At 48.2% G+C, this 26569-nt stretch overlaps 1 protein-coding gene across 4 annotated transcripts in view; it reads right to left on the bottom strand.

The window, feature by feature from the left end:
• Positions 1–26569, bottom strand: part of TEAD4 (TEA domain transcription factor 4) — a 346867-nt gene that overhangs the window by 45609 nt on the left and 274689 nt on the right. For all 4 annotated transcript variants that reach the window (XM_030214440.1, XM_030214441.1, XM_030214439.1 and 1 more), the window contains one exon: positions 19796–19969. In XM_030214440.1, the coding sequence (XP_030070300.1) occupies positions 19796–19969 (174 nt within the window). The remainder of the gene's footprint in view (positions 1–19795; positions 19970–26569) is intronic.

Below are 26569 nucleotides of genomic sequence, written 5' to 3'. Positions count from 1 at the left end.
GATCGAGTTGTAGTTCCAGTCAAGATGCTGAGTCTGGATCGAGTTGCAGTTCCAGTCAAGATGCTGGGCTGCACTGAGTACAGAGTCCAGCCGAGACAATGAGTCCCCGATGAGTGCTGAGTCTGCACCGAGTGCAGAGTTCAGCCGAGATGCCGAATCAGAATTGAGTTGCAGTTCCAGTCAAGATGCTGAGTCTGGATTGAGTTGCAGTTCCAGTCAAGATGCTGAGTCTGGATCGAGTTGTAGTTCCAGTCAAGATGCTGAGTCTGGATTGAGTTGTAGTTCCAGTCAAGATGCTGAGTCTGGATCGAGTTGCAGTTCCAGTCAAGATGCTGAGTCTGGATTGAGTTGCAGTTCCAGTCAAGATGCTGAGTCTGGATTGAGTTGCAGTTCCAGTCAAGATGCTGAGTCTGGATCGAGTTGTAGTTCCAGTCAAGATGCTGAGTCTGGATCGAGTTGCAGTTCCAGTCAAGATGCTGAGTCTGGATCGAGTTGTAGTTCCAGTCAAGATGCTGAGTCTGGATCGAGTTGCAGTTCCAGTCAAGATGCTGAGTCTGGATCGAGTGGTAGTTCCAGTCAAGATGCTGAGTCTGGATCGAGTTGCAGTCCCAGCCGGGATTTTGAGTTTACACCGAGTGCAGAGCCCAGCCGAGATATTGAGTCCATGATGAGTGCTGAGTCTACACCGAGTGCAGAGTTCAGCCGAGATGCCGAATCAGAATTGAGTTACAGTCCCGGGCAAGATGCTGAGTCCGGGTCAAATTACAGGCCCCCAAGATGCTGAGTCTGGTGAGAGTTGCCGTCCCGGTCAAGATGCTGAGTCCGGGTCAAGTTGGAGTTCCAGTCCCAGGCAAGATGCTGAGTCCGGGTCGAGTTGGAGTGCCAGTTCCAGGCAAGATGCTGAGTCCGGTGAGAGTTGCCATCCCGGTCAAGATGCTGAGTCCGGGTCAAGTTGGAGTTCCAGTCCCAGGCAAGATGCTGAGTCCAGGTCAAGTTGCAGTCCTGGCCAAGATGCTGAGTCCGGGTCAAGTTGGAGTTGCAGTCCCGGTCAAGATGCTGAGTCTGGGTCAAGTTGCAGTCCCGGTCAAGATGCTAAGTCCGGGTCAAGTTGCAGTTCCGGCCAAGATGCTGAGTCCGGAGCGAGTTCTAGTGCCAGCCGAGATGCTGAGTCTACGCTGAGTACCGAGTCCAGCCAAGAGGCTGAGTCAGAATTGAGTGGCAGTTCCGGCCAAGATGCTGAGGCCGATCAGATTGCAGTCTCAGGCAAGATGCTGAGTCTACTCTGAGTTCCCACTTCAACCAAGATGTTGAACTCCTCCTGAGTTCCAGCTCCAGCCAAGAGGCAAGGTCCAGTCTGAAGTCCTGTTCGAGTTCCTGTCCGGCTTCAGATTCCAGGATGGTGTGGGCTCTAGCCCAGTTCTGGCTGCTACAGTGGAGTGCCAGGAAGTCAAAGAAGTTGTGGACTCCTTCAGGAAATGGTTCCTGTTGAATAGAACTCCACTTGTTGCATCCAAGATTCTGATCCTGCCTAGCAGCCATCCTAAAGAGCCTCGTGGCGGCCAAAGCCACTCTGGTTTCCAAGTTCCAGATGTACTTGTAACTTCCTGCCCAGCCGTCCAGATTTATTTTGAAACCCATTGGGAGATTTCATCACAGCTACCCATGGAGACCTAAATTGTCTTTTGAGACCTGAAGCTCCCGTGGGGACACGGGAGCCTTGAGGGGGAGGTGCTGTTATGATTGGGGTCTGAACCCCTCTCAAACTTACCTCTTTCCTGAGGGTCAGCTTCTTAGCTGGCTTCTGTTTCTTTTCTCTTCCCTTTCTGAGCTGGCTCTGTCTCTCTGTGCTGGCAGCTTCCAGCAGCATGGGGCTAATTGTCTCTTCACTGCAGCTGTGGGTGTAGTCTGAGTTGCTCTAACTCTCTTTGGGTGTACTGGCTTCAAGTGTTTCACGGTTTTGCATTGGTGTGGGTTGGGCCTCTCTGGGTCAGTGTGCTTTTGCCTAGGTCTAGGGGTGTGACATCATCAGGGAGGGCCTTGATAAGGAAGTGGTGTTGTTTCCTTCAGGGCCTTTGCACCAGTGGTGTTTGCTGTAGGTAGGGTGGTGCAGTGTGCACTTCTGACGTTGTGTCTAGTTTCCCTGCTTGCTTTTGCTAAGGGCCAGGTTAGTGTTAGTGCAGTGTGCACTGGTGACTGTGTGTTTAGCTTTCCTGCTTTTCCCTTTTGGTTCCCTTCTGTTCCTTCTTGGTTTTGGTAGCATTGCTGTGTGTAGGGCTTTGGAAGCTCTGTGTTGATAGAAGTACTTCAGGGTTTGGTGTTGTTAGGAACACTGCAGAGTTTGCTGTTAGAAGTACTTCTGGTGTTTGTGCTATTAGGAGCATTGCAGTCTTTGCTGTTGGTGTTTGGTGCTTTAGAAGCACTTTTGGCTTATGTGTTAGCTTCCCTCCTTGTGGCTCCCCTGTCTTCCCTTTTAGTGCTAGGAGCTCTTCTGGTTGCTTGCCAGAGTAGTGCTTAGGAAGCACCTTGTTAGTTGTATCTAGCTTGCTAGAGCAGTGCTTAGGTAGCTGGTTTAGTTTTGTGTTTAGCTTATTAGTGTAAAGCTCTGCTTGTAGCTTGGTGCTTAGTAGCACCTGTGTTAGCTTTGTATTTAGTACCCTGCTCTGTTAGTTTAGGGCTTAGGAAGTCCCTTTCTTGAGCAGGGATTAGGAGCTCCTGTTTAGTATAGGGCTTAGGAAGTCCTTTGTCAGTTTACTGTTAGGAACACTCCTGCTGGTTTAGGGCTTGGGAGCACGTAGATCAGTTTAGGGTTAGGAGCACTTCTGTTTCCAGTCCTGGTCCCTATGTCATCCGGTATCCAGTAAGTCCTGTCGGCTACTCAAACCCAGAGCTCAACTCTTGGGGGGCTTAGTAGCTAAGTACAGGTGAAGCTGTTGGACCAGTCCAGTGTGCTCCAGTCCCTGTTCCAGTCCTGTGTCCTCCAGTCCGGGGGACCAGTCCAGGGTGTTCCAGTCTGGTGTGCTCCAGTCCAGTGTGTTCCGGTCCGGTGTGTGTTCCAGTCCTGTGTCCTCCAGTCCGGGGGATTCCAGTCCATGTGTTCCGGTTCGCTGGGCAGTGCCTGCAGTCCCTGCCGGTGTGCTTACCCAGTGTTGGTTGGTGGGTTTTGCCTGCTGCTGTCGCTCCTCGTCAGCAGCCCAAGGGCTCACGTTTGCTCCAGAGCCCGGCCCCGCGGGCTCTGAACCTGAGAACCTGACAGATTGCAAAGGCCATGAGCCCGCAAGAACCCCCACCCAGCTGACCCAGCTGGGTCCAGCTCCGTCATTGTGCTTGATCCTTCTATGACCCTTCGTCAGTATCGTGGGAAACTGTTGTCTCATCCTGTTTTGAAGAAGACCCCTGAAGCGGCAGCTGAGAGAAAACGTGTCCGGTGGCTTGGAATCGCTGAAAACCCAGTTTCAGATATGGACCCTTTTATCACGCTCTCAGAGTATCGCCGCAGCCTTGTCTTGAATCCAGCTTTGTGGGATACTCCTGAAGCTGTCGCTGAGAGGAGACGTCTGGGGAATTCTACGCTATGGGCTCAGCTGGAGTCCAGTCCAGTCCCAGCAGCGCGCCCAGCCAAACCTCTGAATCCAGGTCAAGCAGTGCGCCCAGCCACGCCTCTGAATCCAGTCCGAGCAGCACGTCCAGCCAAGCTTCAGAGTCCAGTCCGAGGGACGCTTCTGACCGAGCCTCCAATGCCAGTTCAGGTGGCGCTTCCACTCAAGCCTCTGAGTCCAGTCCGAGGGATGCTTCTGACTGAGTCTCCGATTCCAGTCCAAGCAGTGCTTCAAGCCAAGTCTCTGCGTCCAGTTCAAGTGGTGCTTCAAACCAAGCCTCCTAGTACCAGTTTGGATCCCAGTTCCAACCCCATTTTTGATCTGGATCCGTTTCTGACACTCCAGGATTACCGGGTTGCACTTTTGTCTGATCCAGCCTTGAAGAATACTCCTGAAGCTGCTGCAGAGAGAAGGCGTGTCTCCTGGCTTGGGTTCGAAGAGAACCCAGTTTCTGCTATTGACCCTGCTACCAAGCTCTTCTTTTATCGCTTCCAGCTTCTCTCGGATCCAGCCCTGCGGGATACTCCTGAAGCCCAAGCTGAAAGAAGGTGGCTTCCTGATTTTTCCCACCAAACTTCTGAGTCCGTGCTGTGGGCTGAGTCTACACCGAGTACTGAGGCCAGCCGTGATGCTGTGTCCACTCCGAGTTGCAGTTCCAGTCAAGATGCTGAGTCTGGATCGAGTTGTAGTTCCAGTCAAGATGCTGAGTCTGGATCGAGTTGCAGTTCCAGTCAAGATGCTGGGTCTGCACTGAGTACAGAGTCCAGCCGAGACAATGAGTCCACGATGAGTGCTGAGTCTGCACCGAGTGCAGAGTTCAGCCGAGATGCCGAATCAGAATTGAGTTGCAGTTCCAGTCAAGATGCTGAGTCTGGATTGAGTTGCAGTTCCAGTCAAGATGCTGAGTCTGGATTGAGTTGTAGTTCCAGTCAAGATGCTGAGTCTGGATCGAGTTGCAGTTCCAGTCAAGATGCTGAGTCTGGATCGAGTTGTAGTTCCAGTCAGATGCTGAGTCTGGATCGAGTTGCAGTTCCAGTCAAGATGCTGAGTCTGGATCGAGTTGTAGTTCCAGTCAAGATGCTGAGTCTGGATCGAGTTGCAGTCTCAGGCAAGATGCTGAGTCTACTCTGAGTTCCCACTTCAACCAAGATGTTGAACTCCTCCTGAGTTCCAGCTCCAGCCAAGAGGCAAGGTCCAGTCTGAAGTCCTGTTCGAGTTCCTGTCCGGCTTCAGATTCCAGGATGGGTGTGGGCTCTAGCCCAGTTCTGGCTGCTACAGTGGAGTGCCAGGAAGTCAAAGAAGTTGTGGACTCCTTCAGGAAATGGTTCCTGTTGAATAGAACTCCACTTGTTGCATCCAAGATTCTGATCCTGCCTAGCAGCCATCCTAAAGAGCCTCGTGGCGGCCAAAGCCACTCTGGTTTCCAAGTTCCAGATGTACTTGTAACTTCCTGCCCAGCCGTCCAGATTTATGTTGTGAAACCCATTGGGAGATTTCATCACAGCTACCCATGGAGACCTAAATTGTCTTTTGAGACCTGGAGCTCCCGTGGGGACACGGGAGCCTTGAGGGGGAGGTGCTGTTATGATTGGGGTCTGAACCCCTCTCAAACTTACCTCTTTCCTGAGGGTCAGCTTCTTAGCTGGCTTCTGTTTCTTTTCTCTTCCCTTTCTGAGCTGGTTCTGTCTCTCTGTGCTGGCAGCTTCCAGCAGCATGGGCTAATTGTCTCTTCACTGCAGCTGTGGGTGTAGTCTGAGTTGCTCTAACTCTCTTTGGGTGTACTGGCTTCAAGTGTTTCACGGTTTTGCATTGGTGTGGGTTGGGCCTCTCTGGGTCAGTGTGCTTTTGCCTAGGTCTAGGGAGTGTGACATCATCAGGGAGGGCCTTGATAAGGAAGTGGTGTTGTTTCCTTCAGGGCCTTTGCACCAGTGGTGTTTGCTGTAGGTAGGGTGGTGCAGTGTGCACTTCTGACGTTGTGTCTAGTTTCCCTGCTTGCTTTTGCTAAGGGCCAGGTTAGTGTTAGTGCAGTGTGCACTGGTGACTGTGTGTTTAGCTTTCCTGCTTTTCCCTTTTGGTTCCCTTCTGTTCCCTCTTGGTTTTGGTAGCATTGCTGTGTGTAGGGCTTTGGAAGCTCTGTTGTTGATAGAAGTACTTCAGGGTTTGGTGTTGTTAGGAACACTGCAGAGTTTGCTGTTAGAAGTACTTCTGGTGTTTGTGCTATTAGGAGCATTGCAGTCTTTGCTGTTGGTGTTTGGTGCTTTAGAAGCACTTTTGGCTTATGTGTTAGCTTCCCTCCTTGTGGCTCCCCTGTCTTCCCTTTTAGTGCTAGCAGCTCTTCTGGTTGCTTGCCAGAGTAGTGCTTAGGAAGCACCTTGTTAGTTGTATCTAGCTTGCTAGAGCAGTGCTTAGGTAGTCTGGTTTAGTTTTGTGTTTAGCTTAGTGTAAAGCTCTGCTTGTAGCTTGGTGCTTAGTAGCACCTGTGTTAGCTTTGTATTTAGTACCCTGCTCTGTTAGTTTAGGGCTTAGGAAGTCCCTTTCTTGAGCAGGGATTAGGAGCTCCTGTTTAGTATAGGGCTTAAGAAGTCCTTTTGTCAGTTTACTGTTAGGAACACTCCTGCTGGTTTAGGGCTTGGGAGCACGTAGATCAGTTTAGGGTTAGGAGCACTTCTGTTTCCAGTCCTGGTCCCTATGTCATCCGGTATCCAGTAAGTCCTGTCGGCTACTCAAACCCAGGAGCTCAACTCTTGGGGGGCTTAGTAGCTAAGTACAGGTGAAGCTGTTGGACCAGTCCAGTGTGCTCCAGTCCCGTGTTCCAGTCCTGTGTCCTCCAGTCCGGGGGACCAGTCCAGGGTGCTCCAGTCCAGTGTGTTCCGGTCCGGTGTGTGTTCCAGTCCTGTGTCCTCCAGTCCGGGGGATTCCAGTCCATGTGTTCCGGTTCGCTGGGCAGTGCCTGCAGTCCCTGCCGGTGTGCTTACCCAGTGTTGGTTGGTGGGTTTTGCCTGCTGCTGTCGCTCCTCGTCAGCAGCCCAAGGGCTCACGTTTGCTCCAGAGCCCGGCCCCGCGGGCTCTGAACCTGAGAACCTGACACTCATGAATTTTCATTGTGGATATCCTGAAAACCTGACTGGATGGGGTTCCCCCAGGCCAAGTTTGGGAACCACTGCTTTAGGGAACTCATTAGCGAATCTGATGTGGAGGAGTAGCCCAGTGGTTAGTGCAGTGGCCTGAGAACCTAGGGAATTGGGTTCAATTCCCACTGCAGCTCCTTGTGACCTGGACAAGTCACCTAATCCTCCATTGCCCAAGCCACAAAAACATAGACTGTGAGCTCTCTAGGGACAGAGAAAGTACTTGCATATAAAGGGTACAGCACTTTGTACATCTAATAGCACTATAGAAATGATTAGTAGTAGTAGAATAGCCTCCCTAGAGCCTTTATTGTGTCTGATTACAAAAATATTGGAATACCCAAATCTTTTGGCCCTTAATCCAGGGGCCTAGCCAGACAGCAGATTTTAGGTGGGCCTAGGCAAGAAGTGGGTGGGCACCAAATGCTCTCTCCCCCACCCCAAAAAAATATCTCAGCTGGTGGGAAAAAGCTTCTCTCTAGTATCCACCTTGGTAGTCTGCAGCAGGCATGCGCTGAAAAATGAGTATGCGAAGGTGCCAGTATTGTGGAGAGTAGCATTTTCATTACCATGTGCTACTGTTGGATGGGCCTGAGCCCCAGGCCCACCTGTGGCTACGCCACTGCCTTAAACATGAATGGGTCAATATTTAAACACAAGGTAAATATCCGAGCGGGCAGTGCTGAATATATGTGGAGGATGCTCAACACTGCCAATATACATATAGCAGCAATATTCAGCCACCATGCACATGGCTAAGCTGTTTAGGACAGCAAGCACCCTACAGCGATAGTGCCAGAACGGTCAGACAGAAGCTTTAGCAGTACTATCCTGCTTATTTTCAGGGCGTAGCAAAAAAACAGTAAGCACCTAGAGATTTTTGCTGTTTTCTCAGCAACCGCTTTGAATTTCAGTGAGAAATTTTATGCACTTATTTAGTCATCATACTTACATATTACTATTAAACAATATTTAATTATCTTAAGCTATGTTAATGTTACTGACATTTTAGAGTTACTGCGTAGTGATTTTTATTTATTTATGGGTTGCTTATATCCCACATTTTCCCACTCATGCAGGCGCAATGTGGCTTACAGAAAGTTAAGTAAAAATTACAAAGTTAAAAGCTTAGGAAGTATACAAGAAGCAAATAAGGGAGGAGTATCTAACAGTGTGAACTAGGCAGGGTAAGGGACAAGGGGAGTGCATCAATCAACGGCGTAAAGTGGGGAGTAAGTCTTAGCAAAGAAGTAGGTCTTTAACAACTTCTTGAAGAGGGCATGGTCCGCTTGAGTTTTAAGGTGGTGCGGTAGAGCGTTCCAGTGTTTGGGACTCCAGTAGCGGAAGGACGAGGTGAGATCTTCTTGTACTTGACACCCTTACAATTTGGGAATGGAGGTGGAGTAGGACCAAGCAGCAGGGTTGGCATTTCTAGGCGGAAGGTTGATCAAGGGGACCATGTAATCCAGGGCAGCCCCATAGATGATTTTATGTGTTAGGGAGCAAAGCTTAAAGGCAATGCGCTCCTGTACAGGCAGCCAATGGAGTTTAAAGCGCAAGGGTTCGGCGTGTTAAAAAATGTTTGAACTACAACACAGGAAAATAATGTCATTCAAATGATACAATTAACAATGTGTCAGAATTTCACAGTCACTGTGAATGCTCAAAGAGGACAATTTTCAGAGCACTGGAATTAGACTGGTTAACTCCCGTGGTCAGCGCTGAGCCCGGATATTAAATGCTTGGCCGTTTCTGGTGACCACATTGAAGGTAAATTATGTATAATCATACCTGATAATTTTCTTTCCGTTAATCATAGCTGATCAATCCATAGACTGGTGGGTTGTGTCCATCTACCAGCAGGTGGAGATAGAGAGCAAACTTTTGCCTCCCTATATGTGGTCATGTGCTGCCGGAAACTCCTCAGTATGTCGATATCAAGCTCCATCCGCAGGACTCAGCACTTAGAGAATTACACCCACAAAGGGACACTCTGCCCAGCTCACCACCGCCGAAACGGGGAGGGGAATTAACCCAGCTCATCCCCACACAAGTGGGGGAGGGGAATCCGTCCAGCTCATCCCCGCGGAGCGGGGAGGGACACCACACCCGCCGATGCGGGGGATCTGGCTTATCCTGCAACCGCAACCGCGGGAGGAGCTGACTGACCCTAACACCGCCGAAGCGGGAGGGGTACAAAGCTGCCCTACAGCCGCACGAAGCGGGAGGGAGTGCCGGCAGAATTTTAAGTCTCAATCCAGCCCCGTAAAACGGAGGGGAGAGGAATGCAGCAGCTCACTGTAACACAAACTCGTCTTAACTCTTGAAGAATCCAAGTGAAAAAACTTGAACACGAAGTCTTTCTGAAGTAACTGAAGACTAAACTTGAACCTGAAATGCAACCAGAAAAAAACAGTACAGATATCTGGGAGGGGCTATGGATTGATCAGCTATGATTAATGGAAAGAAAATTATCAGGTATGATTATACATAATTTTACCTTCCATATCATCAAGCTGATCAATCCATAGACTGGTGGGATGTACCGAAGCAGTACTCACCCAGGGCGGGACATAGAAATCCCTGACCGCAACACTGAAGCTCCAAACCGGGCCTCCGCCCGAGCAGCCACAGTCAAGCGGTAATGCTTGGAGAATGTATGGGCCGAAGCCCAAGTTGCCGCCTTGCATATCTCTTCCAAGGAGACGGAACCGGCCTCTGCCATCGAGGCCGCCTGAGCTCTTGTGGAGTGAGCCTTCAGCAGGATAGGCGGCACCTTCCCCGCGGCCACATAAGCCGCTGCAATGGCTTCCTTGACCCATCTTGCCACTGTAGGCTTAGCAGCCTGCAGACCCTTACGAGGACCTGCAAACAGGACAAACAGATGATCCGATTTCCGGAAATCATTGGTCACTTCCAAGTATCTGATGATGCTCGTCTCACATCCAGATATTTAAGAGCAGAGTACTCCTCTGGGTAGTCCTCCCTACGAAAGGAAGGGAGACAGAGCTGCTGATTCACATGGAAGCGAGAAACAATATTGGGCAGAAAGGAAGGCACTGTGCGAATAGTCACTCCTGCCTCAGTGAACTGCAGAAAAGGCTCTCGACATGAGAGCGCCTGGAGCTCGGACACTCTTCTGGCTGAAGTGATAGCCACCAAAAGACTGCTTTCAACGTCAGGTCTTTCAGAGATGCCCTCGACAAGGGTTCAACGGCGGCTTCTGCAATGCTCTTAGCACCAGGTTGAGATTCCACGCAGGCACCACTGAGTGCAGAGGAGGGCGCAGGTGATTAACTCCCTTGAGAAAGCGCACCACATCTGGCTGCGAAGCCAGGGAAGCACCCTTCAGGCGGCCCCTGAAGCAAGCCAGAGCCGCTACCTGGACTTTAAGGGAACTGAGCGACAGGCCTTTCTCCAGACCTTCTTGCAGGAACGCCAACACTGAAGAAATTGGAGCAGTGAAGGGAGAAAGTGAGCCTGCTTCACACACATTGCAAAGGTACGCCAAACCCTGGCGTAACAGTAGAAGTAAGCGCTTCCTCGCTCTCAGCATAGTGGCGATGACCTTGTCTGAGAGCCCTTCTTCCTCAGACGCTGCCGCTCAATAGCCAGGCCGTAGACCAAAGGGAGGGATCCTCCATCACCACGGGACCCTGATGTAACAGCCCTGCTCCACTTGCAGCCGCAGAGGATCGTCGACTGAGAGCCTGATCAAGTCCGCATACCAGGGACGTCTGGGCCAATCCTGACCCACCAGGACTACCCTGCCGGGATGCTTTGCCACCCGGTCTAGCACCCTGCCCAACATGGGCCAGGGCGGGAACACATAGAGGAGCTCTTGTGTCGGCCACTGTTGGAGAAGAGCATCTACTCCCAGGATCGAGGGTCCCGTCCTCTGCTGAAAAGCGCGGCACTTGGCAATTGGCCGATGACGCCATCAGATCTAGGCTCGGCTGGCCCCAGCGCTTCGTGATGTCCAAGAACGCCTGAGCAGATAGCTGCCACTCTCCGGGCCCAAGGTATGGCGACTGAGAAAGTCCGCCTTGACATTCATGACTCCGGCAATGTGGCCGCTGAAAGCTGCTCCATTCGCTTCTGCCCACTGGCAAAGATTCATAGCCTCCTTGCTAGAGGGGCGCTCTTGGTACCTCCCTGGCGGTTGACATAGGCCACAGCCGTGGCATTGTCCGATAGGACCCATACAGGCTTCAACACCAGTACCGGGATGAACTCCAAAGCGCCAACCGAATGGCTCTGAGTTCCAGGAGGTTGATAGACCACTTTGCTTCTGCAGAGACCAGAGCCCCTGCGCTGTCCTTCCCAAGCAGTGGGCTCCCCAGCCCGACAACGAGGCGTCCGTCGTGACGACAATCCACTCTGGGGTCACCAGAGGCATTCCCGCAGACAACTTGTCTGTCTGCATCCACCAGCTCAGCGCCTTGCACACTGCTGGATCCAAGGGAAGGCGTACAGCATAATCCTCCGACATCGAGTCCAGCGCTGCAGCAGGGATGTTGTAGTGGTCTCATATGAGCCCTGGCCCAGGCACTACTTCCATCGTGGCCGTCATAGAGCCCAACAGCTGCACATAGTCCCAGCCCGAAGAGGAGAGGCTACTAGGAACTGGTCCACCTGAGCCTGAAGTTTGACAATCCGATTGTCTGGCAGGAACCTCTGCCCACTTGGGTGTCGAATCGAACTCCAGATACTCCAGGGACTGAGTCGGGCGCAGCTGGCTCTTCTCCCAGTTGATGATCCATCCCGGGAGCTCAAAAGAGCAACTACCCGGTCCACAGCTTTGCCGCACTCTGCATAAGAGGGGGCTCGGATCAACCAGTCGTCCAGATAAGGATGGACTTGTACTCCTTCCTTTCGCAGGAAGGCCGCTATGACCACCATTACTTTGGAAAAGGTCCGCGGAGTAGCCAACCCGAACGGGAGGGCTCTGAACTGGAAGTGTCGGCCCAGGACTGCATGTCCAAGGATGCCAGGTACTCCCCTGCCTTCACTGCCGCTATAACAGAGCGGAGAGTCTCCATGCGAAAGTGCCGCACTTTCAAGGCCCGATTGACCCCTTTGAGGTCGAGGATAGGCCGGACAGAACCTCCTTTCTTTGGTACCACAAAGTAAATGGAGTAACGCCCCTTGCCAAGCTGACTTTCTGGCACCGGAACGACCGCACCCAGGCGGATCAGATTGTCCAAAGTCTGCTGCACTGCCACGCTTTGACCGGACTTGCAGGGAGAGAGTACAAACCCGTCTCTTAAGGTCGGCAGAACTCTAGCTTGTAGCCGTCTCTGATGACTTCCAGCACCCAAGCGTCTGAAGTTATTGTGTCCACTCGCCCAGAAACGAGGACAGCCGTCCTCCATCTGCACTGGCGTGGACCAAGACCCCGTCATTGGGTACGACCCTGGGGAGGACCGGAGGGAGCACCTCCGGGACGGCGGTCCTCTGCGAAGGAATGCTGCTTGGGGGAGAAATTCCTCTTAAAGGAAGAGGGGGCAGAAGAACCCGACCTGCCCGCGGTACCGACGGGGTTCCTGAAACCGTCCTCTGGAGTACCGGACGAGCACTAGCCCGAGCCCTGACCTCTGGTAACTTCTTGCCCTTAGACGTGCCGAGATCGGTCACGATTTTGTCCAGCTCGACCCCAAAGAGCAGCTTGCCTTTAAAGGCAATCTAGCCAGGCGGATTTAGAGGCTGGTCAGCAGCCAATGTTTCAGCCAAAGCCACCGCCGCGCAGAGACTGTCTGAGCCATGCCTTTAGCTGAGGCCTCAAGACATCATACAGCAAGTCTGCCAAATAGGCTAAGCCCGATTCCAGGCCGGCCAATTAGCCCTCAAGAAAGATCCGAGGGGGAAGCCCGCTGCACCATAGTCAGGCACGCCCTGGCCACATAGGAGCCGCAAACTGAGGCCTGCAAACTTAAAGCAGCCGCCTCAAAGGACGACCTTAAGGCCGCCTCCAATCTTCTGTCTTGGGCGTCCTTTAGGGCCGTGCCACCTTCCACCGGCAATGCCGTTTTCTTAGTCACCGCAGTGATTAAAGAATCCACGGTAGGCCACAGATAGGCCTCACGTTCACTCACAGCCAAAGGATAGAGGCGGGACATAGCCCTAGCCACTTTAAGGCTCGCTTCTGGGACATCCCATTGAGCCGAATTAAGGTGTGCATGGCATCATGCACGGGAAGTTCTAGGCGGGCGCTTCGTCCCCAGCATAATGGCAGAGCCAACAGGGCTGAGGGAGAGACGTCCTCCGGAGAGGAAATCTTCAAAGTGTCCATGGCCTGTAACAACAGGTTGGGCAATCCTCTGGGCGAAAAGCCGCGCCGCAGAGGGGTCATCCGCTCCATCCGAGCGGGATCCGCCTCCTCCAAGGAATCCGCAAAGGACCGTTGGGAGACCTCAGACACGCTGCCCTCATCTACATCGGAGGAGACAATTCCTCCAAGGCCTGGGAATCAACCCGAGGCGTTTACCTCTGGGAACCTCAACCTCTTTACCAGACGAGGGAGCAGGGGCAGCGTTGTGCATGAGGAAGGCCTGATGCAGCAGCAAACAAACTCGGGGGAAACCCCCCAGACTGTGCACTTCCGCAGCCTGGGCAACAGCCCTAGGCGCACCCTCAACCGGCGCTCGCAATAGCGGGGGAGAGACATGCTGCGCATCCAAAATGGCGTCCGGCGCGAAACTCCGCGAAGGAGCCGCGGGAGAACGGCTCTTAACTTTAGCCGCTTCTGTGCCGTCGCCCAATTAAGGGCGTTCATGGCATTAATGTCTCCAACCTCAAGGGCGGCCCAAGAAGAAGCCGTCCGAGCCGCGTGGCCGGCCAAGATGGCGGAGGCGAGGAGCGGGGATGGGCATTTATGGCGGAAAAACCGCCACGCCGGAGGAAGGACCGGACATTCATCGTCACGAAACTGTCACCCAACCAGGGCGAATCAGGCTTCAAGACCCCCGCATCCCCTCTAGAAGCGCTCAAGCGACCCGGGGAGCTACCCTTTGCGCCTCGCCCTCCGACCCATATGCCACGAGGAGAAAATCGGGGAACCCCCGCCCGCTATAAAAAGGTAAAATTACCTGCTGTCCGCTCCGAGTTGTAACGACCTGGTGTCCCAGTGAGTAGCTGCAATAGACGCTTAAATAAACGTCGAAATAAACGCCTTTAAGGACGTTCAAATTTTTTTTTTTTTTAAACGGAGCCAGCGGAGGGGGAGAAAAGGAGGGACCTGGCACCACCAGGTTTGCACTTGCTCAAAAGAGCCCTCAACCCCAGCACTCAACAAAACCTAAAATTAGGCTTGGAGGCCTAGCCAGAGCTGCTGCTGTGTGTGACCACCACCTGCTGAGATAGAGAACATACGGGGAGTTTCCGGCAGCACATGACCACATAGGGAGCACAAAGTTTGCTCTCTATCTCCACCTGCTGGTAGATGGACACAACCCACCAGTCTATGGATTGATCAGCTTGATGATATGGAATATCCAGTTTATTTTTGACCGGTTTCAAGATAACCGGCTAAGTCAATATTCAGACTTAGACAGTTATCTTGAAACTGCCAAAGATATTCTACAGTTTCACGTGGCCAAATATGGCCACTAAATTAGCTTTAAAAAACAGCGGATAGCCGGTTATATCGTGCAATATAACTGGCTATCCACTAACCGGGAATATTCTGCGGGGGATATCCAGTTATCCCCAGCTGAATATTGGCAGATAGCCATTAAGGGCTAATTAACCGTCAGCAGCCATTCTGGCTGGATAAATAGCGCTGAATATCGGGGGGGGGAGTATCCTCCCCAAGCTTTAACAAAGGCCTCGTTTTGGGAAGTTCTTAACAGCCTTCTTGATCGTCCTTGTGGCAGGCAATCCCATCATCTGCAGCGCTTCCTTGAGTTCGGTGATTGTTTGTGTGATAGACCTCCAACATTGCTCCCCAGATAAAGTCTATGTCACTGTGAAATCATTACCAGTAAGCTGGTAACCCATTTTTTATTTTATTTTTTCAAATAATGGTAGTTTTACAGTGCAAATATTTTTGAAAGTGCGAAAATCTCTGGGTGGTCACACTAAAACGTCTGTAACTTCGCTGTGTTTATAGATATTATCTACAGTATGTATATGCTGAGTGGAATGAGATGACAACAAATAAGCTGTAAAATTTCACAATGAAATTCCAAGTAGTTGCTCAGAAAACCGCAAAAATCTCTAAGGGTTCCATTTTTTTTTTGCTTCACCCCAAGAATATAAGACTAGCCATACTGGGTCAGACCAATGGTCCATCTAGCCCATATCCTGTTTCCAACAGTGGCCAAGCCAGGTCACAAATACTTGGCAGGAACCAAATCGTGGCAACATTCCATGCTACAAATCCCAGGGCAAGCAGTAGCTTCCCCAATCTGTTTCAAAGCAGACTATGGACTTTTCCTCCAGGAACTTGTCCAAACCTTTTTCAAACCCAGATATGCTAACTGCTGTTACTACATCCTCTGGCAAAGAGTTCCAGAGCTCAATTATTTATTGTGTGAAAAATATTTCCTCCTATTGGTTTCAAAAGTATTTTCATGTAACTTCCTTGAGTGTCTCCGTCTTTGTACTTTTGGAACAAGTAAAAAATCAATTTACTTCTACTCGTTCTACACCATTCAGGATTTGACAGACCTCAATCGTATCTCCCCTCATCTGTCTCTTTTCCAAGCTGAAGAGCCCTGTATATAGTATGCCAAAAGTTAGGCACAATTTGGTATGTAAATTCCATGTTACAATGCAGTTACGAGCTAAATGGGGGTGAAATGGCAGGTATGTGTGTAAGTGCATGTAGGCACTATTCTATAACTTGGTGTCCTAGTATTTTAGTATGTAACTGTAGGGGGGTGTTTACATGGAAGGGGCATAGGGGGCCATGGCATGTCACCAAGCAATGTACGCAACTTATAGAATAAAGTCAGCTGTGCATGCAGGATACCACATTTAATTGTGCACTTTTGCACCATGCTACCGACATGGTATACTAGGTGCACCTAAATGTCAAATTATGTTAGCATTCTATAATGGATTTGGTACGCAAATTTGGCGTTTCAGAATACTAGCTTAGTGCTCAGATTTTTGGTGCCTAATTTTCAGTGCCCTTTTTAGAATTGCCTCCTATTTGTGTAGAACCTGAAATTCATGAATAGGGACCTAACATTTAGGGTCCTCTTACTAAGGTGTGCTGAAAAATGGTCTGCGCACCTGCAAAAAAGGCCTTTTTAATTTTTGCTGAAAATGGACGTGCGGCAAAATAAAATCAGACCACGTCCATTTTGGGCCTGAGACCTTATTGCCACCCATTGACTTAGCGGTAAGGTCTCATGCGTTAACCAGGTGGTAATCGTCAGCTTGTGTACACTGCTGATTACAGCCCGTTAGCACCACATGGTAGAAAATAAATTATTTTCTGCCGCACGTAAAATTAGAATTGCTACCAGGGCATGTGGTAACTGGGTGGTAGTTCTAATTTGATGTGAGTTATACTCGCATAGTGCCTACATGTCTTAGTAAAAGGCCCCTTAAAGAGCCATTCTATAATGATTATATGCCATGCTAGCACTTTCACAGGCAAGTGTACACTTACATCCAAAAGTGTAGCAGGAGCCTAAAGGCTATTCTGTAAGGGTGTATGTAACTGGCATACCCCTGGATTCTATAAAGGACCTGAAAATCTGCACAGAAACCAAAACTTATTCTATATCAATACACAAAACTTAACTGGTTAACTAGCTAATCAGCGCTGTTAATGCATGTTAACAAGCAATTATCAGCACTAAATGGCATTGAGATTATGCACATAACTCGCTGAGTGTATTCTGTGCGTAGCTGAAAGGGGGCAGGGCCATGGGTGGAGCATGGACATTTCTAAAATCCATGCACATTCTTACAAACATCGGAATTTACACCAAGTAAAGTGTGGCCTAAATTGTCACGACCAAATTTGGTCACCAGGCAAGCCGCTCGGCGTATTCTATATATCACGTGGAAATTTAAGTCTATTCTATAAAATTTAGGTGTACTTTAGAGAATATGCCTAGGCATATTTTTTCCGCATAGATTTTTCAGGTGACATATATAGAATCTAGCCATAGTGTATAAATGCAAGGAGGGCGTATGTGTAGGCAGGTCATGAGCAGGCAATGAGCAAGGCTCCCATTTACATGCGTAAATTACAGAATACTATTAAGTTATGTGTTCTGCATTCCATAGGTTAAGAGTATAAATTTTAGGCACATCAATGCCAGGCTACACTAGTATTCTATAACAAATCCAGGCATCCAGATGTCGTTAGAGAATAGACTCATCGTGCACCATCGGGGCGTCTAAATGGAGGCACCCACTTATAGAATTGCCCCTTAGAAGTCATCATCAAAAGTATAACTCCCTTTGAATATCTGGCCTAGCACTTTTTAATCACAAGAATATCATCACCATTGTGTCTTTCTGATAAAGGACATCAACGAGATAGCACAAGCTGATTCTTTATTACTGGATCTCTCCAGCAAAGCTGACAAATAATGGCTGTCTATTAACTGCTCTGTTCCAATCCTATTCTCAAAACAAAGATAAAACATTTCACTGGGGGTAGGCATAAATCTTTAGGATCTCCATCAGATATTTTTAAACATCTCTCTGTGAAAATAGAAGGGATCTGAGAGAAGTTGAGGACTCTAAGATTCACATGCCTCACTCTTGGCCCGATGATCAAAGGGAAATGCGGCGCTAGAGGTTACTAACGCCGGACTAGCACCTGCATTTACCTGCACCCCATGATCATCGGGCTAAAAGGCCTGAGTGAAGCCATAACGCAGAGCTCATTTAAATTAGATTTAAATGAGCTCTGCTTGTATTCCACCCTAAGATCAGAGAACAGTGCTCTGATCATAGGGGCAGAATAGCGCCTTAACCCTATGCCAGCTCAGAGCTGGCGATAGGGTTAATGCTCTTGTCCCTACCACATCAGAGTCAAGCAGTCCGGGCTGTCACTGTCATGCCGGGCTGCCACTGTGTCCTGGGGGTCCACAGGACCCTGGACCCACCTCTCAAAGCAAGGCCCTGGTAGCCTAGTGCCCCCCAAGCACCCACAAACCCCCACCACGAGGGCATAGGGGGAACTGAAGGTCCAATGGATCTCCAGCTCCCCCTAACCCCCCACACCCCAAAACCTATACCTGGTGGCCCAAGTGGGCAGCCAATGCAACCCCCCCCCTTCCTGCCAACGCAACCCCCTTCCTGGTGGTCTAATGGTAAATCCCTCCATACCTCTTATTGGAGGAGGGAGCAACACTCCCTCCTCTTCTAGCCAGTGCCACCTACAAAGTGGTGGCACTCTGCCTGGTGCATTCTGGGCAGGGCTTCCCTGTGGTGCTGGCTGGAAAAGGAGGGAGTGTTGTTCCCTCCTCCAACAAGAGGTACGGGGGTGGGGGGGAAGGATTTATCACTAGACCACCAGGGAGGGTGGGGGGGTTGTGTCAGCAGCCCTCCTGTGCTACCAGGTATATTTTTTTGTGTGGGGGGGGTTAGAGGGGCAGGAGATCCACCGGACTTCCAGCACCGTGTGTCCTCGTTGGCTTGGGGTGGGGGGGAGTGTTGGTGCTTTCAGAGGGGCACTAGGATGGACCAGCCCCTGTGTTTGACAGGACCGGGGTTTTGATAGCCTGGACCTGTCAAACAAGTGCGGGAGGATTGTGCCTGAGCACAAGCTCCAACCTATAACAAATAACTTTGTCCTGTATCAAAGCGGCTTGCAAGGAGGGTCACTGATTCCCCAACCTCTCAGTCTTCCCAGCACGATCCATTACCATCTCCTCTAGATATTTTCTCAGTCACATTCCTGAAGAGGTCTCCTTGCCACTCACTTTCTTACTTATAGCTTCTTCCATAGTTTCCATGGAGATAGTTTCTGGTCTCTTTAGAATTGGTTGCAAAATAGTCCAAGAGGTGCCACTGTTCCCTGTAAACTTCTGGACACTTCTTCAGGGCTGAGGTGTTCCCCTGCTTATTGTTGCACTCGCAGGAAATGGAGATATTCATGGTAGTTGTTTCCAGGGAAGACTGCAACTTCTTCTAGGGAAGACCCCCTCCCCCTTCACCACTCAGTTTCATCAAGAAACTTCCAGAAGAAACTTCATCCATGTTAAACACGCCTTCCACAGCAGCACACAAACCTCAGAGACCTAGAACCAGCAGAGGAGTTCACCTTTGGAGATTTTTACTTTGGGTCCTACTCAACCTCATCTACAACTCTGACATTGGTAGTATGGCTGCATCAAAGCTTCCAAGAAAACAGGGGTAACTCATCATAATGACCATGGGGTGCTGGAGGTTGCATACAACAGGTTCATTAATCTTAGTGGCAATTTGGATTATTAGAAAGCTTGGCAGTAAGTCAAGAATGGCCTAGGTATTGATGAAGTTTGGGACTTATAAGAACCAAAAAGATCATTCCTGCCATAACTATCAATGAGGGTGGCAGAGACCAGTGAAGTAATGGAATTTAAACATGCTTAGTGTAAATACAGAGGGCAGTGGTAGCATGAGGGTTGAAGGAGTGGCTAGAAAACATAGCAGGGGAACTGGCATTGGTTTGAACCTGGTAATTTATTTGCTTAGCTACACAAAGTGATAAAGAAGCAAAGAGGAAAACAAGTCGACAAGCTGAGTGGGCCAATTTGTCCCTATCTGGCATCATCCTCTTACTTTACTCTGCCTAAATCTTTCCGCCTACTGATTCTGTTAGCAGCTACAAATATTCTAGTTTATTCACTCTAAATATTTTAATTCTTAGTTGGAATGCTTACTATACTGCCTTTCATAAACCAACAGCAAAGCAGTTAACAATAAAATTAATAGAGATGTCTAAATAACTTTACAACCATATGTAAGTTTCATTGTGATATTGTAGATAAAGTCCCAAAGGAATTCAAAATGAGATGAAACAGCCACGTAGAATTGCCCTGTGAACATGCATCCTTTGTGATGTCACTGTGAGAAAATCAGTACAACTGTTCAAAAGATGAAGGCTCCTCTTACCCAGAATTTGACAAGGAAGAAAGCAGTAACTGGCCCTTTTTCATAGAGTTCTTTCAAGCCCCCCTTCTTTTCCGGAAATTTGTCATAGATCTGCTTAATATCAACAGCTTCGAGGTAGGGGTCAGAGTAGCTTGGGTTCGACTGCCCAATGTGGACAAACAGATGCTTGTTATACTGCAATCAGAAAACATTAGCACACGTCAGCTCTAGGTTCTTTTTCCCATCACTTGGTACGAGATTAACGTCCTATTCATTACAGAGACATAATTTCTGCCTATTGCTTTCACACTTAAAATGCAGCTTTGAAAAAATTGTTTCAGCTAACTTGTATCAAGCAATATGATAATTTCCAAAGCTGAAAAGCAAGATATAAGGGCTAAATTAAACTATATCCTTTCTGCATTGCATAGATTCAGAGCAATCTGGTTGCTGTACTTACATCACTGCTGTCAATACAACCACAAATCATCAAACCAAACTAGTCCTGGCCTGGTTTTTGGAGTGGAGTAGAAGCCTAGTGGTTAGTGCAGCAGACTTTGAAAGGGAAACTAGATTTGATTCTCACTTAATCTCTATTGCCCCATGTACAAATAAGTACCTATATATACTATGTAACCATTTTGAATATAGTTGCAAAAACCACAGAAAGGTGGTATATCAAGTCCCTTTCCCTTTAAAGCCTATTTTTCAGGGCCTGGTGATGAAAGTCAGAAGTGTACCAAAATCTAACCAGGACATGGAGATAGAATGCCAAAACGCAATTAAAGATCATGTTTTCTGTCACCTATTAATTGTAGATATATTTAAGAATGTCAATGTAACGTATCCCTTTTGATAATTTTAATCTACTAACACAGCACTGAACTTTCAAAGTTTACTCCAGTATACAGGATGTGCTGCTTAACTGTATGATTGTTTTCTTTTCTAGGATATAGCTACTTGATGAAATTTACTTTTTTAAATATAAGCATAGCAAATATTTTATTTGGTTATAAGGACTTCTTTCATAATTTCACTTCAGTAGTTTTACATATATTTATGGCAGCCATTTTGAAAATGGAGCCTGGACGGGCAGGATTGAGTGGGCATCGCTTCTGCCCCAAAATCACCGCTGGACACCAGGGCTTGTAAAGATACACCCCGGGGGAGGCTACCTTGGTTGGGTGGCTAGGGAGAACTTGTGAAGGGGGTCTGAGAGCAGGGAGGCAGCTGCTGTTCAGGTGGGTGGGCAGAGATACTGCTGACTGGTGAGCAGGTGGAGAGATGCAGTGAGTCACCATATTATCTGACTTTTCGGTTATCCAACAACCTGTCAGTTCCAATTAAATCATATAATTGAGATTCTATAGTAGTTCCAAAAATGTCCCTGTTGATTTTTGCATCTTCTCCAAGGCACACAAACGTCTGCAAAGTGCTCATTTTAGCTGGGACTTAGAACAAGTGATTCAGGAAGTAATTGTACTTAGCCTCCGGCACTATTCTTTAGCCCTTAAAAGGAGAAATTAGGCCTTATCTACTAATTTGCTTTCCTTTAGTCCCTCCGGACTAGTCCACAGAACACTGATGGGTTGTCCAAACCTAACAGCAGGTGGAGAATAAGCATTCTGATTCTTGATTAAGCCAATAAGAGCCCTATACCATCCCTGCCAGAATCAATATAATCTTTCCAAAGCAAGGTAGATAAAAGAAATAAGCCCTCTGTGCTAACGTCCGGCGCCATTACGACACCCATGTATCCAAAGAATGTGCTGGCCTTTTTTTTTTTTTGCATATCAATAAACAGACAATGAAACAAGCAGCTCCCTGCAGAGTAGAGCCCGTGTGAACAAGAACTGTGTAATGAACAAACAGCACCAACTCTCAGAATATAATTTTTTTTTCAGTATATTTGTACCCCGTGCTTTCCCACTCATGGGCAGGTTCAATGTAGCTTACATATACAGGTACTTATTTGTACCTGGGGCATCTTGGGAAGGAATGAGGGAACCAAACTTAAAATGACTTTTCCTTGGAAAACTCCAGAAAGGGTGCTCGCACGACAGGGCCTGCAACTCAGACAAATGCTACCAAGCAATCGCAACCACGAACTCAGATTTCAGCGTAAGATCGTTGCAAGGAACAAACGACAGCGTTCAAAGGGTGATCATACCAGAACTGAGAGGACCAAATTAAGATCCCAAGAAGGAAGGGCACTACAAAATAAATGGAATAATGACCTGCCTCTAGTTCTGCTGCATGGACTGGGCACACAGCTCAATGCTGAATAAGCCTTTCAAGGGTTTCCCTGACTGCCCTCGCTTTCATACTTGACCGACATGGAGACAGTAGAAAGGCATCCCGCAGAGGATGATCAAACTCTAAGGCACAGCAGTTGTGAACTACATTGAGGACCTATTGGTCCGAGGTAATCTGGGAACAACTCCATAGAAATCTCTCAACCGAGCTCCTACAGCTATCAGAGGATGGGCCCTAACCCTTCATTGTGAAACATATCCCTGTGACTGGGCTGTAGAAACAACATCCCTGCCTCTACAAAAGGACTGAGAATGCTGAAAAAAACTGAGATCTCAGACAGACAGCTACTCTCCCAGATCGAAAATGCTGGAAATCACAAAAATGGCCCTACCACCTGAAAAACCACTTTGGCACTTTTGATTCACCCGATACTCTTAAGTAATTTGTCTAGCTCCTCACCAAAAAATAAGGAATTAAAAAAAAAAGGAAACGTTCTCAGCTTGAACTGGATGCCTGCATCTGCCGACCAACCACAAAGCCAAAGAGAACCCCCCTGGCTGCCACTCCCAGAACCACAGTCTTGGCCAACGCCTTGAGTAAATCATAAAGCACATCCATCAGAAAGGCTGAACCCATCTCAATTTTAGCGATCTCCCAGTCCACTAGGGAAAAAAATTATCAGCTGACCTATCCATCACTTTCCTCAGTCCACCTGAAGCATGCCATGGCCACCAAGCCCCAACAGATGACAGCCCTGAACTGCAGGGCAGTGCTGTACACTGCACAGTAAGAGAGAGTTCCTGCTTGACAGAACTTACAAATCTAATGAAGACAGACAAATAGGACAAATAAGGAATAAAGGAATTATGTAAGGTGGGAATTATAAAACAGACTGGGTAATGAACAAGTGAATATAAGTAGGAATTAAAAGCGGCCTCAAAAGGTGGGCTTTTAGCCTAGATTTGAAGATTCCAGAGATGGAGCTTGACATTTGATTCAGGAAGTTATTCCAGGCATATGGTGCAGCAAGAATAAAAGGAATGGAGTCTGGAAGCTGGCAGGGAGGAAAGGGGTACAGATAAGAGATTTACCTGATGAACGGAGTTCCTGGGGAGGAGTGTAAGAGAGCTACTGAGGAGCTGCAGAGTGAATGCACTTGTAAGTCAATAATAGGAATTTGAATTGTGTGCGGAAATGGATAGGGAGCTAATATGAGCATAGCAACCACTGACAGAATTAAAGTCATGCAGCAGAGGTTTGACCAGATTGAATGGGAGAGAGATGGTTAGTGGGAGACCTGTGAGAGGCAAGTTTCAGTAGTCTAAGCGAGAGGTGATAAGAGTGTGGATAAGAGTTTTGGTAGTATGCTCAGAAAGGAATGGGCAAATTTTGGTGATGTTATAGAGAAAGAAACGACAGGTTTTAGCAGCCTGTTGGATATGTGCAAAGGAAGACTGAGAGGAGTCAAAGATGACCCCCAGGTTACGAGAAGATGAGATTGGGAGGATGAGAGTGTTATCCACAGAGATAGAGAATGGGGGAAGAGGAAAGGTGGATTTAAGAAGCTCAGTCTTGGCCATGTTTTAGTTTCAGGATGGCGGTGAGACATCCAGGCAGCAACGTCAGACAGGGCAGACTGATACTTGAGCCTGGATTCATGCTGAAATTTCTGGTGTAGAGATAGAGATCTGGGGAGTCCATCAGCATAAAGGCGATATTGAAAAACATGGGAGGAGATCAGGAACATTAAGGGAAGAAGTATAGATGGAGGAAAAAAGAGGTCCCAAGGATAGAGCCTTGAGGTACACAACTGGCACTGGGATAGAAGTGGAGGAGGATCCACCAGAGAATGCACTAAAAGTGTGATGGGAAAGATAAGAAGAAAATCAAGAAAGAACAAAGCCTGAAATCCAAGTGAGGACAGCAGATCAAGGAGTAGGTGGTGATCAACAGCAGCAAATAGATCAAGAAGATGCGGCTATATTAGAAACCTTGGATCTGACCAGGAACAGGTCACTGTAGACTTTAGGAATGGCTGTTTCAGTTGAATGTAGAGGGCAAAAGCCAGACTGAAGTATGTCAAGAATTGCTTGAGATGAAAGAAAGTCAAGATAACGACGGTGGAACAGCACATTCAAGTATCTTGGATAGGAAAGGAAGGAGGGAAATGGGTAATAGTTGGAAGGGCAAGTAGGGTCCAATTAAGTTTTTTTTGAGGAGTGGTGTAACTAAGGCATGTTTGTAACTAAGGCATGTTTGAAGGCATCAGGAACAGTTGCAGTGGAAAGTGAAAGATTGGGGATATGACAGATAGAAGGGATGACAAGGAGAGATAGTGCTGAGTAGATGGGTGGGAATAGGATCAGAGGAACAAGCAGTCAGTTTGGAGGAGGAAAGAAAATGTGTAGTTTCCTCTTCAGTGATTTCAGAAAAGGAGGAAGGGAGTGAAGGAGAGGTGGAGGTGACTAGGTTGAGAACTCAAGGTTAATCTTGTGAACTTTATCATGTAAGTACTTAGCCATTGTCTGGGGAGAAACTGAAGGAGGAGTTGGAGATGAAGGCACTTTAAGTTCAGTGTGGCAAAGAGATGTCGAGGGTTTGAGTCAAGAGAGTTTGTCAAATAAATTTAGTAGTCTCGTTTGGTAAGTGAAAGAGCAGATGGAAGGAGGTCAGCAAGAATTTGAAATGTATGAAGTCAGCATGGGCACAGGATTTCAGACACAGGCATTCAGCAGATTGGCACAGAAATGTAGGTAGCGGATTCTAGAGGTCAGCCAAGGCTGGGGTTTGGTATGTCTTACAGAATGAGGAATGGGAGGAACGATGGTATCCAGAACAGAAGAGAAAATAGTATTATTGGAAGAGACAGCCTCATTGACAGACTTAGATAACATAGAGGTTGAGAAGAGGGATGAAACACTGGTGGAGAGAATGCAAGAGTCAGTAGCCTAAAGATTCCTAATTGTATAGGTGGAGATTGGACGGGACTATTGGGGGCAAAGTGTTTAAGTGTGAAGGTTATCAGATGATGGTCAGAGAGGAGAAGAATTGAGGTGCAGAAACTGGAGAATGAGCAGTTTGAAAAGAAGACAAGATCAAGACAGTGGTCATTCTGGTGAGTAGGAGTAGTGGAGCACAGGTAAAGATTGACGGAGGATGTTAAAGCAAGAAACTGAGAGGCGTAAGACTCAGGAGGATCATTAGCATGAATGTTAAAATCCCCAAGAATGAAGGAAGGATTTGAGGATTCAAGAAGAGAAGAAAAACCAGGAGTCAAAATCAGTGAGAAAGGAAGAAAGGGGACTTATCAGGTGTCAATAAATAGCTGCTACTCGGAAAAGTGGAGGAGTGAATAGACAGATGGAGTGAACTTTGAAGGGAGAAAGCAGTGAGACTGAGGTGGAAGAAGAAATCTACAAGAGAGTGAGAGTAGTAGTCCGACACCACCTCCACGGCCAACCTAGCGAGGTGTATGAGAGAAAAGGTAACCTCCATGACACAGGGCAGCAGCTGAAGCACAGTCTTCAGGGCAAAGCAGTCTCACTTAGTGCAAGCAGATGGAGAGTACGAGAGATAAATAGGTTGTAGATGTAGGAAAACTTGCTGGAGACAGAGCGGGCATTCCATAGGGCACATGAGAAAGGCAGAGAAGAAGGGGAGAGGAGAGGAACTGAAATTAGATTGGCGACATTGTGGTGTGATCTGTATGACAAGGGTGAGAGCTGATTTCGAGGACAGGATTGGGAGTGATATCCCCGGCAGAGTGCAGAAGGAAAAGAATACGGAGAACAGTAGGAGAGGCATGACAACAGTGAAGAAGATGAGATGCACTCAGACAAAATGGAGATGGTTGAGTGAAAGGAAGAAAATGTTGAAGCCTGAGAGCTGAAAAGAAGGGACGGTGATATGATGAAAGCAGAAGGTGGGCAATGTAGTTCTGCAGTCATTCAAAATAGCAGAAAGAAAAAAACCTGTAAATATTTTTTGCACTGTTAAGTGCTAAAGAGAAATTTGATCTTTGTAAAAAAATTAAAGCCTCTCTTTTCCTTGTGTGTGTGTGTGTGTGACTGCCCCCCACAGCACTCGAGACTTCCTTCCCACAAAGGGATTGAGGCACAGCAACAAGTCAAACCAACCCAGGCCCCATAGGAATCCAGAGGAAAAACTGGGGGAAGGGACTCGGCCACCCGGGTGTAGCACCCCCGAGGTAAATAAGAACCCCCACAGGCCTCAGCCCCAGTCAGCTAAACAAAAACCTCAATGGAGCACAGATGCAGAAAAAGAGAAAGGTTAAGAATAAAGAAGGCAAAGAGGGACTTTGAAAAAAGACTGCGTTGGAGGCAAAAACACATAGTAAAAACGTTTTTAGGTATATTAAAAGCAAGAAGCCAGCAAAAGAATTATTTGGACCGCTAGATAATTGAAGGGTGAAAGGAACACTCAGGGAAGACAAAGCCATAGATGACAGATTAAATTAATTCTTTGCTTCAGTCTTCACTGAGGAAGATTTGGGAGATACTGGTGCCAGAAATGCTATTC

The sequence above is a fragment of the Microcaecilia unicolor genome, chromosome 9 (genome assembly GCF_901765095.1).
Source record: "Microcaecilia unicolor chromosome 9, aMicUni1.1, whole genome shotgun sequence".
In the NCBI taxonomy this organism is placed as follows: Eukaryota; Metazoa; Chordata; class Amphibia; order Gymnophiona; family Siphonopidae; genus Microcaecilia; species Microcaecilia unicolor.
Note: the sequence above shows the minus strand (reverse complement) of the source record. Positions and strands in the feature narration are given on the sequence as shown.